Source organism: Vipera berus (assembly GCF_964194415.1).
Source record: "Vipera berus genome assembly, chromosome: Z".
Lineage (NCBI taxonomy): Eukaryota > Metazoa > Chordata > Lepidosauria > Squamata > Viperidae > Vipera > Vipera berus.
In genome coordinates this window covers 81,270,802-81,288,453 of record NC_138205.1, presented here as the reverse complement: position 1 = coordinate 81,288,453, position 17,652 = coordinate 81,270,802, and the positions used below count along the sequence as shown (strand labels likewise).

At 40.5% G+C, this 17,652-nt stretch overlaps 1 protein-coding gene across 2 annotated transcripts in view; it reads left to right on the top strand.

The window, feature by feature from the left end:
* The window catches only part of NOD1 (nucleotide binding oligomerization domain containing 1), a 46,023-nt gene that overhangs the window by 20,065 nt on the left and 8,306 nt on the right, over positions 1–17,652 (top strand). For both annotated transcript variants that reach the window (XM_081343294.1, XM_081343293.1), the window contains exons 7-10: positions 2,577–2,660; positions 5,977–6,060; positions 10,225–10,308; positions 13,856–13,939. In XM_081343294.1, the coding sequence (XP_081199420.1) occupies positions 2,577–2,660; positions 5,977–6,060; positions 10,225–10,308; positions 13,856–13,939 (336 nt within the window). The remainder of the gene's footprint in view (positions 1–2,576; positions 2,661–5,976; positions 6,061–10,224; positions 10,309–13,855; positions 13,940–17,652) is intronic.

Sequence of the window (17,652 nt, the reverse complement as noted above, 5' to 3'; positions counted from 1 at the left end):
GATTGATTGTTCAGCAACTATTCAGTTACAGTGGCACTGAATGAAGGGACTTACATCCTTTGTCCAAAGTCAATAGCCTCTACAGTGCCTCTGCAGTCATGTGAACAAAATTCAGCCACTTAGCACCCTTATGAACTACTGCAGGGATACTATAGTGACTCCATATGTATCCCCCTCCGAAATGGTGCCCACTTCTGGGATGGCACTACAAAGCTGAGGGGTGTATCATTCATTGTGGGTGGTTCCAAAATGGGAGTCATTTCCTATGGGACCATTATGTAGGAAGGCCATGTGACTGAGAGGCTTCTTCCCAAAAAGGTATACGGTCAATCTGTGACATGAATGGGGTTGGGAGGAGGGACTGGTACCCAGAGGGTAGGAAGCAGGCCCAAAGCCTGTGGAGACCCAGTATGGCAGGAAGCAGAGCACAGGGTACCTCTGAATGGTAGAGGCCATGGCCACCTTTGAGCTAGAGAGGTGCTGCAATACAAGCCTGGGCCTGCACTGAATCTCCCAGGGTCTCCCCACTCCTAAGGAGCCTTATGCTCCACTTAACCACCTGCCTGGTTACTTAGTGACTACAACAGGGTGAGCAGAGACTGGGGTTAGTAAGCAAGGCAATCACATGGGTACCTCACTTAATTACCACAACTTGTGACTTGTAACGAGCAGGCTCCATTATGGTTCTAAGTCAAAGACTACCTGTATCTTATTTAACAATATTCTTCCCATATGAATATTTCCCAAAATTATTTTAAGATTGGTTTTGGCTAGGATTCATCAGCTTTAGAAACTGTTTCCATATAAGCACATTAGTGCAAAGAATGAAAGGCCTTGTTCAATATTTTAATTGTCTTATTTTAGAAGGATAAGCAATTTCTCGTACCCATTACATTACAATTTAATTTGTAATTAAATTACAAATTAATTTACACATCCTTCAAAAAAAAGCCTCCAAGATTCGATTTGCATATGGTTTGTGTAATGTACAATATCTGTTTAGCTTTAATGAATCAATTAAAAATAGATGATAAGCCCATTTAAAAGTCTTCAATCAGTTGATAAAGCAGCCTTTGTCTATTCCTTCATGGGTTTTTATGTTGGTAAAAGCCCATGAATGAATGGCCAAGGTAAAAATTCTTAGTATTCCAGTCCTAAATTATTCATTAATCATAGTTCCAGGGAGATTTCCCACTCCCCTCCCCCTCAAAAAAAAAGAATGGTTCAGAGATGCTTATCTACTTTTCATTCCAAAATGTTGATGATTTTTTAAAAAATTTCCATAGGGATAATTTAAGAAAGCTAATTGTATAGTATTTGAACTATATTTTATGAATAGTAAAATTTATGAAGTAATATTTCTTGTTAGAACAATACAGCAGAATAGTTGCAACAATACAGCTTTCAATATATATTTTAAAAAATAGGTCATATGACATAAGTTCAGAATATCTACAGTTTCAGAAATAGAAAAAAAAATCTTGCATTTGATCCATATGAATGGATGGATATTAAAAGAGCTGCTGAAGCTTGAATTAGTTCACTGAGAAGTCTACCTATTGATATAAATTACTGTAAGCATTCTACTTTCAAAAATTCATAAAAGAGCAGAAATAGTACGCAGTATGAACTAAAAGCATATTGTACTAGTAAAAGGCAAGTCGTTCTATTTAGATGCAATGCTAAATCTTGGTTGAATGATATCAGAACAGACTAGTGTGCTGGCTTTTTCTCTGAAGAATGTTGGAAGTTTCCACTTTTTAAAAATTAGCTACTACTTAAAGGTAAAGGTTCCCCCGCACGTGCGTGCTAGTCGTTTCCAACTCTAGGGGCCGGTGCTCATCTCCGTTTCAAAGCCGAAGAGCCAGCGTTTGTCCAAGGACGTCTCCGTGGTCATGTGGCCGGCATGATTAGACGCCAAAGGCGCACGGAACGCTGTTACCTTCCCACCATAGTGGTCCCTATTTTTCTACTTGCCTTTTTACGTGCTTTCGAACTGCTAGGTTGGCAGAAGCTGGGACGAGTAACAGGCGCTCACTCTGTTACGCGGCACTCGGGATTCGACCTGCCAAACTGCCGACCACCTGATTGACAAGCTCAGCGTCCTAACCCACTGAGCCACCACGTCCCTTCAGCTACTACTTAGAATGTGACAAATGTGAAACTGTGATTAATCATAACTGCAAAGTAGCAAAAACAGCCTAAGCTGGTTTAGGCATATCTTCTCTTGCTGGATGTTTCTCTGCCAGTCACAGCAAAGATATAATTGACAGATATTTGAAAGTTGATGTCAGTTAGAAAGGAGTGGGGCAACAAAGCCAGATGGCTTAAAACACCTACACATCTGAAAGCAGGAAAACCACCATGGAGCAGCGAGCCAGAATACAGGTAATAAAGGAAGGATAAGGATTGGAACTGAGATTATCAAATTATATGCTGGTGTAGGAATGGGGCATAAGGCTAACTGAGTCATGTTGAAAGGGCCAGTTTTTCCCAACACAATGTTAGGTATCTAAAACAGCATTGAAACAAAAATGTTGGTTGATTTGATTTCCAGGAAAATAATTTCTTTGCAGGATAGGAGCAAACAAAATAACAAGCGAGGGAGGGAAAAATCTTGCTCATGCCATCAAGAAAAGTAAAACTATGTATGAAATTGGGTGAGTATGGCATTTTTAAAAAAAATGTTCTGGTCAGAAACCAGTACAGGTCGTCCTCATTTAATGATGCTAGTTGGAACCAGAAGCTTTGCCATTAAGAGATATGGTCATGGCTATGTGACCTTGCTGCTTAGTGACGACACTTCCAGGAGTCCAGTTGTGGTCTTTAAGCAAGGACCACATGGGTCGCTAAACGAGGACTTCACATGACTGTGACTTCCTACTTCCAGCTGACTTCCCCATTGGGTTTGCTTGTGAGGGAAGGTGGCAAATAGCGATCATGACTCTGGGAGACTGCAATGACCATAGGTATGAGGTGTGATCATAACTGCCACTCATTCAGCACCATCAGAAGTTTGAATCATCGCTGAACAAGTAGTCATTAAACAAGGACCATCTGTAGCTTCATTTTAATACTTATGTTGCTAAGAAGTCTAGCTTTATTAACCCTCCTTTCTAATCCCATTGTTAACTTCCTTTGTCTCCTGTCTTTTAGAACTTTAAAAAAGATACCTAAATTTAGTTATTAACTTATCCACCGGACGTAAAAGATAATATATAAACGAAATTAAAAAGAAACAGGAAACAAACTACACAGAAACAAAAGTAAATTAAATTCTGCATCATTGGGAACTATATGGGCAGCAACCCCTAAATAAATTTGATGAAAATTCCCCAAAGCTAATATCCAAATAGAATCTCAGGCTTGCGAGCTAAATTGGGAAGTCCAAAAAAAAAAACCATCTCAGAAGAAGGGTGGCAAACTATTTTTGTATTTTTGCCAAGAAAACTATGGGTGTGTGTACACACAGAATCACTAAGAACTGAACTTGATTGAAAAACTTTTTACATTTAAATATACTTTTGCAATCTTAAGAAGTACAAATTATAAATATCCATAGTCAATTAATATGCTCAAAGAGAAATTTGCATAGATGGGGGAATCTCTCAGGAATTGGTTTGTTGATGTATCTAAAAAAATATCCAAATTAAATGTGAATAAAGCAATCTGTACTTAAAAGGTTGTTCAACATGTTTTGCTACTATATTAGCTTTTCAGCCAAAGCTATTTTTCATGCATTTAAATATAGTTATAGAAAATAGGGCAGTTAACAATGAAAATTTAACTAATTTTTAATTTAATTGGAATTATATAAGGGTTAGTTGACAGAGCTCACTAGCTGACTTTGGGCAAGTTTTTCTCTCACAGGTTAATGTTGCAGGGATAAAACAAGGGGAGACGAGACTTTAGTCTTGAACTTCCAGAGAAAAACTAGGAAAGAAATCCAACATATAAAAATATGTACTTGCAAATATGTACTTTTAGATTTTTTAAAATTCATTCTGTTCCATATAATGTAAACCAGATGTACAGTGTCTATGAAGATTTAAGTCAGGGCTTTTTAACCAGTGGTAGAGGTACCACCTGTGGTACATTGGCACCTGCCAGGTGGTACGCAACCATCCTAGAAGAGTGGTAGCGGGGGAGGGGAATGAACTGAACCGCTGGCAGCACCGCACAAGCCTGAGCGAGAGTGGCTGGAGCTGCAGGGCTCTCAGGGCTGAGCGGAAGTGCCAGGATCAGTGTGAGGCTCCATCTGGAGCTCGGCGCTGATCCTGGCATTTCTGAGCCCAGAAGAAGCGCTGATCAGCTGGAATGTTGCATCATCCCCAGAGTCTTGTGATTTACATTCAGATGCTTGGTAACTGATTCATATTTATGACGGTCACAGTGTCCCAGGGTCATGTGAAGTGACCCAAACCTGCTGCAATCATCCAGCAGATGGGGGGGGAATAAAAACCAAACACCCCCCACCCCACCCCCACTGCCAATCCTCAACAGAAATGCTCACAACAATGAAAACCTCGGACAGGAGGAAGAGCACTACCGGGCAGGCAGACAGGTGTCTTGCTTGGCTGTGGCTTGAGAGGCACTTTTTTCAGTGCCACTGTAAATTCAAATAGTCACTAAGTGAACTGTTGTAAGTTGAGGACTATCTGTACTTCATCACTTTTTTCCTTTTTTTTTTTTTTTGGTCATCAAGTTGACACCTTACTAGGCGACTGGTGGTACTTGGATGTTGCCATATCCTAAAAGTGGTACAATGGGTGAAAAGGTTGAAAAGCCCTGCTCTAAGTCATCCAGGTCATGATTGTCCCAAAGGTGCTTTTTCAAGAGGCAACTGATTTTGTATCCCTCCCTCTCTGTTGAACAATCTCCAGTCTACAACACAATCCTTTTTGCAATTCCAGGAAGGCTCCACACCCATTTATACCACTCAGGTGACCTTGAGGACACATAAACTTCCAGGTGGCCTCAACAACTCTCTAAAAGAATGCAAATGACCAGCTGTTTGCAAGGAATATTAATCCTTCCATTCCCCACCATCCAGTCAGAGCTAAAGAAGCTTCTTCGACGAGAAGCAAAATGTCTTCAAAGAAAAGCAAAGTCCAGTTGCGTCTTGAAAAAGTACCCTTAGGACATCAGGTACAGGTATTCCTTGATTTATGACCACAATTTGGGACCAGAATTTCCACTGTAGGTCATTGCCATCATAAGATGAGTCATCTTGTGACTGAATCTGATTTTACTGCCATTTTTGTGACACTCATAAGTTATCGTGGTTATAATTCAAGCCATGCAGTTGTTAGTGCAAATCCAGCTAAGCAACTGTTTTTGTCAGAAACCAGCAAAAAACATTGCAAATCATGATCACAGGGTATTGCAACAGATTGTAAACCAGTTGGTAAGTACCCAAAATATGATCACATGATTGCAGGGATGAGGCAACAGACACGAGTTCAAATTTAAGCTGTAACTGACTTTTTCAGAGATTGTCATTAATTCAAGCCATCATTAAAAAAATGGTTGTAAGTGAAGGACTACCTCTATCTAACCTATAATTATTGAAAAAGCCACAGTTGACCTAGTTCATATATTATGCTATGCCTCAACCAACTACCCCCATCCTAAGCATTTTCCCTGTATGAGCACTCCAACATCCTGAATTCTCAACTAGTATGATTCTGATGGCTTATTATTATAATGTGTAAAGTTAGAAACTAGGAGATGTGAGTTCTAGTCCTGCCTTAGGCATGAAAGCCAGCTGGGTGACTTTGGGCCAATCACTCTGCCTCAGCTTAATTTATCTTAAGGACTTGCTATTGTGGGGGGAAAATAGGGATAGGAGCATTGAGTATGCTTGCTGGATTTAATTATTTATAAAAAATAATAAAGGCAGAATTTTTAAAAAATATTTTTAAAAGCCCATGATGGTAATGTTCTTTAATGTACCTGGTCTTTTGTCTTTGGCAGAATGTGGGGTAACACGATTGGGGATGAAGGAGCAAAGGCTTTTGCAGAGGCACTGAAAAATCACCCCACCTTAACCAATATCAGGTAAAATATTTATGAGTAGACTGATATTCATGCCACATGTCCTCCCAAAGGCCCGCTAGATTTCAGAATTGTTCGATGTGCATTGCAAAACCAGCATGAGCCTTTTGTGCAGAATCTCAATATACTGGTGTCACTGTCGATGTCACCTCTCTTTTCTTCTTCATCCTATCCTCCAGAGCATTACAAAGCCATTCTTTAAATTCCCGACAATGCCTTCACCAGAGCCTTACTTACATAGTTATAGTATTGGAAGAAATTCAAATATTGGTAGAACAACCAAATATTCTTTGGAGAAATACCTTTTCGGACAGTTGGGTCACCTTTCTGCAGGCCTTGGATTCTACTCTAATCATGATCACTCAAAATTGCTATTAGAATTTCCTGCCATTTTGATATAGAAAACATGTGAAAAATTAAACGGGCATATCAAAGCTAAAAAATAAAATTTCTCAAAGTTGCTCAAATATCCTTCTACCAACAGAAAATCTCTTTTCTGCCATCAAGTAATTGTCTAGGTTTTTGCAACCTAGATATGATAGCCCAAAACATGGATTATACAATCACACTCTGGGATTCCCCCCCCCCACATATAAGTACACCTGTGGAAGTCTAGAGCAGAGGTCTCCAACCTTTTTGATTTTGGCAGCCTGGAAAGGGAGGCAGGCATCGGTACGTGCATGTGCACAAATGGTCTGCGTGCATGCTCAAAAGTGAGCCCCATGTGTATGTGCACAAATGGGCTGCACTTGAATGCATGTGCACACACAAACAGCTGTCGTGAGCGCATGCACACATGCATATGACCATACAAGCGCATGCACACATGCAAATGGGGCTGTGTGGGTGCTAGTGCTGCAAATGGGCAGCACTAGTGCTGGCAGGATGCTCAGGGCAGCACTAGTGCCGGTGGGACGCTAGGGGTCGGGCAGTGCTAGTGTTGTTGGGATGCTTGGGACAGGGTGCTAGCACCAATGGGATGCTTGGGGCGGTGCTAGCATGAGTGTGAGCCATGGTAGTGGGCCACGTCTCACAGGTGGGGGGGCACTGGTCTAGAGGAGCTGATAAACATTTGGCAATGAATTTTAAAGAATAAAGTAGAGCATCGACCATTTAAAACCTCAAATATAAGTGATGTTTTACAGTGTGACAGTTAGAAAATGATATTGTCAGTCTACATTGGACTATACAAAAACCCAATAAAAATATGGATTGGTTCTCAAAATTTAGCAAGGAGACTTAAAATATAGTATTCCATCTGCTGGTTTAAAGAAGAAATGTAGGCATTTCTAATTCCTCCACAAGATGGCAGGCTTTACTGGATTTCTTTCAGATAAATGACAGTAGCTATGCACATATTTTTTAAAAGGCAGACATGTAAGTTCAGTGGCATAAATGCACTCACGGCAGGAGGGCTTTCATATGGAAAAATATAAAAATAAAATTGGTCTCATTGAAGGCCAAGGAACATCCCCCCAGAGGAACCTATGCATTTTTCTAAGGTGGCAGAGGTAGGTAGGGCAACAGATCATGACATCCAATTTGAATACTTATTGAGTAAGCTAACCATTAGATGACAGCACAGATACCATATTTGCTGTCATCATCGTTATCCAGATCTTTTTGCAGCCCAGATCTGATTATCCTAGGACACACCCAATGTGTCACTCCAATAGAACGTAATAAACTATCATTGCTTCCATTCCTTACTAAGTATAAATCCCAGTAATTGGGACAGGCCTGTTTTTTCATGTCACCTTCTGCAGTCCTGTCCCCTATAGATGTTTTGAAACTACAACTTCCAGAATTCCCAGCTAGTTTGTAAAACAGCTTGAGAGGAAAATTACTGAATCTAGGCCGTGAGAATGTACTCAGTCATGTCACTCACCAGATACCTTTAGAAAGAGTCATGATCTTATTAATGATGGTGTACATTCTGTAAGCAAAGACATTTCCCCCTAGGTTCCAATAAAAATACTTTTGCCCAAGGGCTCTGTTGAAGAAAGAACTCTTATTGATTTCTACTTCACGCATGTTCAACTGGCAACCGATATATGTGGGTTGTGTATGTGTATATGTGTGTGTATCTATGTGTGTGTGTGAAAAAATGGATAAATTTTAGACAAAAGTTCTTTGACCTGACCTGAAGAAATATCCATTTTTCCCCCTTATTTCCTTCAGAATGGTCTTGAGGTAATAATCTTTGCTCCCTGTACAGCCCAGCAGGGGGAGCAATGCTCTAGATGCCCATCCCAAGAGAAATTTTTGGATTAGAAACCAGAGGAGAGTTCAGGGTCCTTCTGGAAGCGCTTGTGCCCTGAGCCAATACGACCCTCCCCTTATTTCCTCCAGAAAAAAATGGTAAAGATGCTGCTCTCTTGGACAACATATTGGCAGAAAGTTTTTTTTATCTAGTAATGGTAGCATTCTTTTTACTAATAAGAGCCAACAACTCTGTTTTAGTGAATTGTTCTATTTCAATTTTATGAATATTTGAAAGATCTTTGTGTAGTGCAAACCACCTAGAGCCCAATGAGTAAACAGCATACAAATATTTATGGAAGGAAAGAAAATGTTCCAGAAGGAAGGCTACCCTCAATTGTTGTTTCCACAATCTTGATTATTTCTAAGCTTGGGAATTCCCCCTAAAAAAAGTTTTTGTGCTTGGTTTTCAGGAAGAAAACAGATGTGATTTGGGGTAAATGTTAAGTCAGTAAACATTGGTAGACTGTTGTGTATTTGTCACATAGTTAATCTAATTTGTTTGTTTTTAGTCTGTTTTTTCACAAACAGCTAGCTATTCAAAGGTTTTTATTTTTCCAAAGCTCTTAGGGTGGTTTGTAGTGGCTATAAAAAGTATGACATGAGGAATTGGGTAATGAATTTCATTAGGGCACTTATTTTCCCAAGACCAGTAGCTACTATCAGTGACAATGGAACTTCTAGTCTGAGAACTTAATGTCTTTTGGTTTCCTAGTCAGCTGCGTAATGACACTAGTACAGATATGCCAAACACAAGGCCCGGATCCGGCCCGCGAAGTGGTTTCATGCGGCCCGCAAAGCCATCCTGGAAACAGTGAGGGAAGGGCCTCCACTGCCTGGGCCCTGGCCCTGAGACCCTCCTTCCACCAGAGACCCTCAGATCTGTCCCACTCCTGCCCAGGCCCCCATAGGCACCCTTGATGCGAACGATGTAGAGCTGGCCACGCCCACCCAGTAAGCCATATGCACTCTAGACACGCCCACCCGGTAGGCCACGCCCACCCTGGCCATACCCACCCGGCCCCCTGAGGGCAACTGCAATGCTGATGCGGCCCTCAATGAAATTGAGTTTGACACCCCTGCACTAGTAAGCAGTTTTGATTTCTCATCTTCCTGATTGTTATTTTTTTTAGAGAAAGGTTTGATTAGATTTATTTATTTGTCTCAAGGGCAACAATCTTGTGATAGCTTTATCAGACCTTTATTCCTGCTTCTAACTGCAACCTAGCCCTAGAGATTCTAAATTAGTGTTTTTTCTTGAAGATGTGTGAACTTCAACTCCCAGAATTTCCCAGCCAGGTGACTTAAAAGAAAACACTGCTCCAAACTTGGGAGAAAATCAGAACAAAACATTTTCCCTGAATTTGTCATTGCAGCCCCTGAAGGCAGCAGGCCCACTGACCTCTCTTTGAACTCGCATCAAGTGCATAGAAAATGAATTTATGAATATAGTTCCTGGACTGCTTAGAAGACATAAGTTGAGGGACTTGGGAGCTATATTCCTTTTCATATTTTCCAAACAGCTTGCCCTTTCACTTTGCTCCTGTGCTTGCCTTGCAGTCATGAATTTCTTCATTAATGCAGCTTGAGATGCTATGCTCAAAATATTGTGAAAATGTGAGAGACTTTCTTTAGTTAGCTGTCTACAGCTAATTATGTGTTCTGCCAACAACTAATTGATGGTTACCAGGATCCATTTGCAGTACAAATAGAACTTAGGAAATCTTTCCAGTTTCTTCTTCTGTATTAAGATACCTGTAACTCCCTAAGATAGCATCTGCAGAATTTTACAGTTAATTAGATTGTTAAAAGTATGATTTAAAACCTAATCAAAATAGTTATTGCTCTTTGGATGGTACTACTTTCTGGATTTTTAAAACTCTTTCTCCATCATTTCCTTCACAGTCTTGCCTTTAACGGCATCACCACAGAAGGAGGTAAAAGCCTCGCAGAAGCGATGAAACACAACAATGGTGTAAATATATTTTGGTAAGGAATTTGGAGGAGATGGGGATGAACTTTACAGAGTCTTGAACATGCTCTTTCTGCAAAAATGGGGGAAGAAATCTGCTTCACAGCATCCTAATCTTCTGGGGAGGGAGGTTAAAAATCACAGCATTGTCAAATGTCTTTCTGGCATGTTTGATTCCAGAAAAGCTAAGGTCCCACTAAGCTGGATTGATGTACAGGCTAACTCTGAACAACCTATGAAACTTTGGCAGTTTGAGAAGGGGATAGCTTGAAAGATAGTGACTGATAATGTGTAAACCTGCCCCAATTATGTGTTAACCTGGACATCTTGATAATTTCAAGCTTGGAAAGGCCATGTCCCAGATTGCCACCATCTCTGTCCATCTCCACAAATTCAAACAGGTGACCTGAAACTGTACCCTGACTGTTTGATGCAAGTCCAGTTGCTGGTATGATTTGGAACCCTACTTTATTTGTCATCTAAATCACATAGAAGACTGCAATTATGCTCATTTTTGGATTAAGCAATATCTAAGCTTTGCTGACATCTGCTTACTGGTTGTTATCAGAAAAAAAAGACACAATTCATTCAAACAGTAGTACTGACTGTATCCCTAAAGCATGTTTTAAAGCTGCTATCAAAAGGACTGAGTTTGGAGGCATTCATATGGAAAGAGTAAACTGCCCAATTTACTTTCACTGTCAACAAAGGAGAGGAAAGGGGAACTGTGGACCAAAGCATCATAGGGAGATGAGATCACAACAGTACCCCAGTTCTGGGCACACTAGCTAGGAATGTTGGCCAATCTAAAAGATAAATCACAAGATGAAAAAGGATATGCAGGCCACATTTTTATAGTTTTATAGATCCTATTTTGTTATTATAGTCTCTTGAGAATGGAAACAGGGCTACTTGGATGATAACATCTACGAACAATTGGGATAGAAGATTTGAAACAGAATGTACCTCCTTTTATATAGGCTTTTATGTAGTTCAGTACAGTCATTTGTTTTGTATTTATTAGACTTTTAAATCATGCCTTTATTATTTTTACATGTAACTCAAGACAGCGAACATATACCTAATATCCTTTCCTCCTCCTCTTTTTCCCCACAACAACAACCCTAGAGTCACTAGCCCCAAATCATCCTTTCAGATGGCTTTCATCCCCTGAGGCAGGTCTAGAACTCACGGTCTTCTGGTTTGTAGGCCAGCACCTTAATCCCTATCCCAAAGTGGCCATGAAATAGGAGGTTCTGGTTTCAGACCTTCTGTTGTCACACACAGTGCAGGCACTCTAAGTTAGAATTACATGTTAATGTGGTCGTTTGAAAGGGATAAGCTAGGTTTTCCCAGTTTGAAGAGAGTAGAATAGTGGGTACTGAAAGAGTTGAGCCTGTATTCCCAGATCTTGTAATAAAAAACCTTTCTTCACAAACCTGGAATCAAGAAGAGAAAAAATATCATTGTACTAAAAAAGAGGAAGAAACTGGCAGCTGAGAAAGAAACTGTACTTACTCAGGTTTGTCAAAACAAGCAAATTTGCCTGAAGTAAAAGTTGGTGGCAGCTTTAAAAATGACAATAAAGGAAATAGGGTTCTTTCCTTAAAAAAAAAATCCATTCCTAGCAACAAGGAACTTGGCGCAAAAAGAAGCATCCTCTCCAAAAAGTGTCATTGAAGCAGTTAGTATAAAATATCTTAAAACAATTGATTCTTTTTATTACGCCAAATGATTTCAGTTGTGCACCCAGACTGAAAGAGAACAATTTCCAATTGCTAGATTTTTTTTTATTTCACTCAGATCAGTCCTGAGCCAATACAATCAACAGCAAACTGAGGGCGTTATGATATATAAGGATTTCTTGCTTGCTTCTATATAAGAACTGTTAACCTTTGTTGATGGGTTGCAGAAACAATCTGATGTACTATCTTCTACTATATCATACTGTACTGCATATATTCTTGAGATGCTGTATGTATCGGAAAATTATAGTTGGTGTTGGATTATAGAATCGTGATAGGATTGGAATTCTTGAAGTCGGAGTTGTCTGAGATTATTGGTAGTTATACTCTGACCTGTTTGGAAAGGATGAGGTTGGCACATTAGTTCTGCTTATGATACTCTTCTCATCTGGGCAGCAGAAGTATGAAACACTTAAGTCTGATATGCCTTAGTAAATAAATAAAAACCAGACCATTCCGCTCCTTTATTCTGCTGGAGTTCTAACAATGCATAGCTGATTGTGACCAGTACAATAAACAACAGTTATCTCTAGAACAGCCAGTCCTAGCACTAACAAAAGGGGCAGATGGCATTTAAAGATATCCTAAGTGGTGCCAGAATCTGGTGCAAGACTCTAGGGAACAATGGCTACAGCACTTGAACAATATGAACAAGAAATGAATAGAGCTGAGGCAGAATATATTTTTCCTTGGTGCAGCTGCAGTCATTAGAAACTGTAGGCAGGTACCTAGATACTGTTTCTGATTCATCTGAATAATGTGTCAATAATAACATGTTGAGAGTACATCAGAAATGAAAGCAAGAGCAGAATCATGAGAGGCAGAAGAGAGTGACCTGTTGTAGGTCAGGATGGTCAACTGGCTAGAACTTCAAGGGAGCATTGTTTTTGAAGTGAAAATACAGTGCATATTTTTTTTGCTATTAGTCTTATATGTTCTCAGTATTCACACCCCATGAATAATTGAAGGGGATCCCTGCATTTAGACACTTTCTTCCTTTTTTTCTGGTCTATAGACAGAAATAGGATCATAGCTTAGGACAGGTAATAAGTCCCTGAGTTACACTGTATTTGTAATGCTTTTCTGGAATTACTGGGGGGAAAATATTTTCCTGGAAATGCCACATTTTATTTATTTTTTATTTTAATTCCATTTATATCCCGCCCTTCTCCGAAGACTCAGGGCGGCTTACAAGCTTAGCAATAGCCTTCATTCTATGTATATGCCTGCTTATTAGGGCTTTCACACACACCCCAAACGGCATTATTACAAAGTCAGCTTAATTGCCCCCAACAATCTGGGTCCTCATCTGATCATTGGAATATATCTATAGGGTAATTGAGGGAAAGCTAACTGGACTTGCTGATGTTTCCTGGAAGTTCTCACACCCCTTCATTCCCATTTTTACCCCAGGCATTTCCCAAATCTTCTTTGAGTGATTTACATAGCTGTGTATAATAACAGGGACAAAAACAAAAAGTTTTCAGGACACATAGAAATGACTTTGAATAAGGAGGGAGTAGGTTGGCTCTCTGGTCTGAGTGACCTCTTACTTTCTCAACCAAACAGTGAACAAAATGAAACTGTGTCATCTAGTTATGCCCCCAAAGGCAGTTATGCACAATAGAAATTGCATAGTGCTTGGCAGGCAGACAGATTGGACTGAAAAGAGTTTTCTTTAAATCCATTTTGGCTTGCCAAGATTTTTGATAATATGGCATCAAAATTAGCAACTAAGACAAGAATGACAATGTATTTAACTGCTCAACTATCATTCATTCACATGACTGAAACCCTTTTGTTTTGTGTTCTTGACTAGGCTAACAAAAAATGAGTTGGATGATGAAGCAGCTGAGAGTTTTGCTGAAATGGTAAAGGTTAACAAGAGATTGGGCCATCTGTGGTGAGTTACACTGGTTTATGAAGGACACATTCTTAGTCATGGCTGGGGGCAATAAACCCATATTTTAAGCACTATTAAAAATTCTGTAGGAAGATCCATAGTTGGTTATTTAAATTATTTTGACTGAAAGATCCATTTAATGTTACATATTTCTGTATTTATTATTTGCAGTCCACACTATCCCAGTGGATATCAGGGCATGTTACAAATGAGAAAATCAATAAAAAACAACATATGACAAACACAGAAAAACAACACCAAACAGTAATATCCTCATTTCAGCAGAAGCAAAATAGGGAAGACCATTTGATGGTCTTTAAGACTGTTACTTGTTAACACAGGTGTTAAGTAACCTTTCTGGATGCCCACCCCATTTGGAATGCCGGAAGCATGTCACAAAATGGCCCCTTCAGAGAAGCATACATGTTCACAAAAGGCACATGAGCAATCACCAAGCACTTTCCTAGCAAAATAGCTGAGCTGGCTCTCCATCCTTATTTCTAATGACAGACCTCAACCAGTGGGAAGGGAGACAGGGGCGAGTAGCAGAAATGATCACAAATCAAGTTCTATCCCTTACTTGCTCTTTGTACATGTGTACAGATAGGTGACGCGGTGGCTCAGTGGGTTAGGACGCTGAGCTTGTCGATCAGAAGGTCGGCAGTTTGGCGGGTCAAATCCCGAGTGCCGCGTAGCAGAGTTAGCACCTGTTACTCGTCCCAGCTTCTGCCAACCTAGCAGTTCGAAAGCACGTAAAAAATGCAAGTAGAAAAATAGGGACCACTACGGTGGGAAGGTAACAGCGTTCTGTGCGCCTTTGGCGTCTAGTCATGCCGGCCACATGACCACGGAGACGTCCTCGGACAAGCGCTGGCTCTTCGGCTTTGAAACGGAGATGAGCACCGGCCCCTAGAGTCGGAAACGACTAGCACACATGTGCGGGGGAACCTTTACCTTTACCTTTTTACAGATAGGTGAAGCTTGAATTATGACATAATGCTTCATCATTTTGGCATCATCGTGGTGACAAAGAGGTGCTGGGGCTTCTAGGCTTCTCACCATCCCAGCTCATTTGGTCTTCCTTCAGGATAGATGAGCACATTACCAGCATAAGAAGCATTCTTATAAATAGGACACTATAAGCTGCCCTTTGCTTTGAAGTGTGACAGCTTCCTATTTATCCATCTGTCTATATTTAAATTAAAATCAGGTGGAGCAGAGAACCGAGCCTGGCAGGCACCAGCTTGCCTATCTCTGCACTCATAAGATACCAGGTTTAGATAATCAGCCGAAATGGTGGCTAGACATGTTGACATCATCTTCTTAAAAGCCAGGGATAAATTAGTGTTACCACTTTACATATGATTACGTTACCAAAGGAGTAATTCTTCTTATGACTATTGTAAACTGATAGTTTGGAAGTCTGATGCCAGAGAGGAGCAGCCAGTGGTGGGATTCAGCCGGTTCGCATCACTTCGGCTGAACCGGTAGCTAATTTTTTGTTGCCCAGGCCCAGACTTCCGGAAGTGACATCCACACAGAGAACCGGTTGTTCACATATTTGAATCCCACCACTGGGAGCAGCCCATAGACTTGAAATATTGTAGACCTCGAGTCTGTCTCTCATCAATTCTTTCCTTCATCCAAGTTTCTGTCTGTCCCATTTTATACTATTGAGTTTCTTTCTCATACTTTCTCAGGACTTAATAATCTTTTCGTAAACCCAACCCCCCCCCCCCTTTGCTTTAACTGCTGGCTCGCTCTGTCCCTACCCGCATGACCAGCTCTACACTCCTTCACACATTTAACTCTGAAAGAAATCATATGAAAAGACGAAGGGATGACGGGGCAAGATGAAACATTCTCCAAACTATGCACCAGTTCTAAAAGTTTAATTCCAGTTCTTAAGTAATGTCCAGTTCAAGAAGGGGGAGAGTCTGATTGAGTTGATTCCTCAGCAGACTGGAGCTACTGCATTGCTTCCTCTTTATTCTCTTCTTTTCTCCTGCCTGATAAAACAGCTGTTGTTCTGTAGGCTGAAGTACCTTTGGGCTCTGAGCTAGTTGACTCAAACCATTAGGTGTTTCTACAAATCAGACTGGCCACCAGGGTTAATAAATTTCAGTAACCTAGATGTTATTTCTTCTTTACATCTGTCCCTTTGCTTGCTTTTTCATTTCTAGTCTGCTTTTTAATTCAACCCAATCCTCAAGGCTGTTTACAAAAACAAGAAGCAGAACAAAAGACAAACACCAGGCAAACAAGTTCCAGTAAAAACAGTCATTAAAAGATTTGTACAAGGCCATAAGCAATAATTGGGGGAAAAAGGCTGCCTGCTCATCCTTTGTTTGTTATGGCATAATTCAGTTTCCCAGATGCCTTAAGTCAGCAACTCTGTGACTTTCTCACCAGTATGACCAAAGGCAGGGCAGGAAAAGATAAAACAGAATTTCTGGGTTCACTTGGTCTGCTGGACCTATGACTGAATTTAGATTAAGCTACATCTAGGTGTACTGCCTTTCTGCCAGTGCACTCAATCAAGATGATTCACCTCTTAAGGGATAAGTAAAAGGATAAGTAAAAAGAATGATGAAGAAAACAAAGAACAAAGCGGACTCAATGTAGTATTTTGTAGTGTTATATGGCAATGTTACAGAAAGCTGTCCTGCTTTAATATGCTCCAACCATTTCCCCCCCCACACACACACACACTAAATCCCACCCACCCACCCCGAGAAAAAGTGCCTGACATGCATAAAAATATGGTTCAACAGAATTCCTCCAGTATAAAAACCTGGACAATCCAGAATCCCAACTCACAGGTAGACCTTCTGCATATCTATATATGGCCAGGGCAACCTCCTCATTTGGCCATTAAATCTGGAACCTGCTAGGGAGAAACTACATGGCAAAGCTCTACACAAGATGCCAGGGACTTCAGGTAACTGGAGAATGTGGACCTCAAGGGGAAGAGGCAGGGAACAATGTGTCTCAGTCTAGCCAATGAAAAAAAAACTTTGGGAGGTTCCTGCCTTATGAAGAAGATCCACCTGCTTCTTAAAATTGTCCCACCCAGCAACATTTAAAATATCAAAAATAGGATGTAATTTTTTTAAAGGTGTGTTGTAAGAAAGAATCCCATTGAGAAGATAACCCCTGCAAAGCCCTGCACCTCACGATCATTAATCTGGCCACAAATGGAGGATGAGCATGGCATACATATATGACTGGAACAGACAAGGTTCTCAGCTGCTGCAAAGACAAACTACAGGGTCAACTTACTTTTAAAACATAGCCCAGTATAGCTTTTCTTCAAGATCATCTTTCATAGACTTCTGACAGAGTAGAGGGTTAGAATCATGGATATTGAAATCCAACACATCTAGAAAGCCACATGGATGTTAAAGCTGGACAGAACCTAAACAAGAAGAATTTTGTCTCTGCTAGAAAAGATGCTCCAGTTTATTGTATCCTAACCAACTTCATGGATTACTGCCTTGTCGTGGCGAAGGGGCTTGCGTAATTCAATGAAGCTATGAGCTATGCCGTGCAGGGCCACCCAAGACGGACAGGTCATAGCCGAGAGTTCTGACAAAACGTGATCCACTGGAGAAGGAAATGGCAACCCACTCCAGTATCTTTGCCATGAAAACCCTATGGACAGTACCAAAAGGCAAAACGATATGACGCTGGAAGATGAGCCCCTCAGGTCG